The sequence below is a fragment of the Mycena indigotica genome (assembly GCF_014461135.1).
Source record: "Mycena indigotica strain 171206Taipei chromosome Unknown Mind.scaff0001, whole genome shotgun sequence".
Classification (NCBI taxonomy): domain Eukaryota; kingdom Fungi; phylum Basidiomycota; class Agaricomycetes; order Agaricales; family Mycenaceae; genus Mycena; species Mycena indigotica.
Window position 1 is genome coordinate 121,625 of NW_023503000.1, and position 1,460 is coordinate 123,084.

At 52.2% G+C, this 1,460-nt stretch overlaps 1 protein-coding gene across 1 annotated transcript; it reads left to right on the forward strand.

The window, feature by feature from the left end:
* Nucleotides 1-692: 692 nt before the first annotated feature.
* Nucleotides 693-1,241, forward strand: MIND_00000500 (uncharacterized protein; the record flags this gene model as incomplete). The annotated part of the gene is made up of 3 exons (XM_037356981.1): nucleotides 693-732; nucleotides 786-888; nucleotides 932-1,241. The coding sequence occupies exons 1-3, from the start codon at nucleotides 720-722 to the stop codon at nucleotides 1,239-1,241; spliced, it is 426 nt and encodes a 141-aa protein (XP_037224891.1). The 5' UTR covers nucleotides 693-719.
* Nucleotides 1,242-1,460: the final 219 nt, after the last annotated feature.

Sequence of the window (1,460 nt, forward strand, 5' to 3'; positions counted from 1 at the left end):
CGGGTGGGACCATGACGGGCCCGAGTGCTTGAGCAAAGTGAGCCGCAGGTTTAGAGCAACGGAAAGGTGAGGCGGTCGTCCGTGGTGGAGGACCGGAAGAAGAAGCGATGCTTGTCACGTGTCGATCTCTCCTTCGTCGTCATGCCTCTTTGGTACCGCAAGCACCCCCCGCAAGCACTGCTGACTATATACCTGCTGTATCTGCTGATTGGCAGGCTCGACGCCGCTGTTGCTTTCTCTTCTTCATTGCTTCAAGCACTGGCGGCGCGCAAGTACTCGGGGACCTCTGTCTACTAGTATGAAGCATCTGACGCGGACAAATGATTCATCGCTATCATACACCACCAGTTTTTTTGCCTCCCTCCTGCTCTTAAGGAAGTCAAAGCCAAGGCAAATACGCAATCGAGATACCCACTGTCCCAGTCAAATTCAGCGACTATAACCCGGAAGAACCAATCGACACAGTGACTGGGCTAATTTCTGATCGAGCTTGAGGCTACAGAAGATGTCGTACACCGAATGTCACCCACATTCCCTCGCTGGAGTATTAATAGATCTTCGAACTCATGCTCACTGGTCGGAGAAGCATGTCGCAGGGCGTGGCCTCGCCGTGGCGGACACGCGTTGTGTCAACACATCGGTAATTTCCATTTAAACGTGCTGGTGGACAAGAACGCCATCGACCGCAACTACTACCTCGTTCCAACCCGTCAACACGGATGCAGTCCTTCGGTACGCACTGCTGCTCAACCTGTCTCTGATCCCTCGGAATATCTTTCTCTCAGCACCACTGGACCGAAACGCTATCAACAAGGCCATTAAGAACGCGGAGCTCGACTTCAAGGACCACATCCACCCCAGCGACCCGCGATGGGCCCAGGTCTACCGGTATGTGTTTCTACAATATAACCCCGCTGCTCACCTTGACCAGGGAAGGCCTCTTCGATCTCAAACGGGTGATAGAGATGGGCGTGCTGCATTGCTACACCGAGGGCCTGCATATCACTACGACTGCCATCATTCAAGCGCACAGACAGAAGCTGGTTGACATCGAATACCCAGGATATTACAGCCCACCACTCAAACACGAGTCACTGCCAGGAGAAGGATCCGGGTCATCGGCCGAAGGGGAGGGCAAGTGCGAGGTCGAGGGCAACACTGTGGACAATGCCAAGCGTAGCAGCGAGGGCGACACTGGCAGTAATGGTGAAGATGCTATAAGTAAGATGAATGCTCACTGATCAGGGGAACGGAGCTTCATTCACATGTACGACAATTAGTATTGTACTTAATTTATCTGACCAACGAACTCTTCAGTCGATGCTTGCAAAGGAGAACAGCCATAAAATGTAGATACAATCGTGCTTAAAGCAAGTAGAGCAAACGGTACCAGTAACCAATAGCTAGATCCACAGGGAGACATGGCGGACGTCTTCCAGTATTGCAGCTTAGCCTATTGT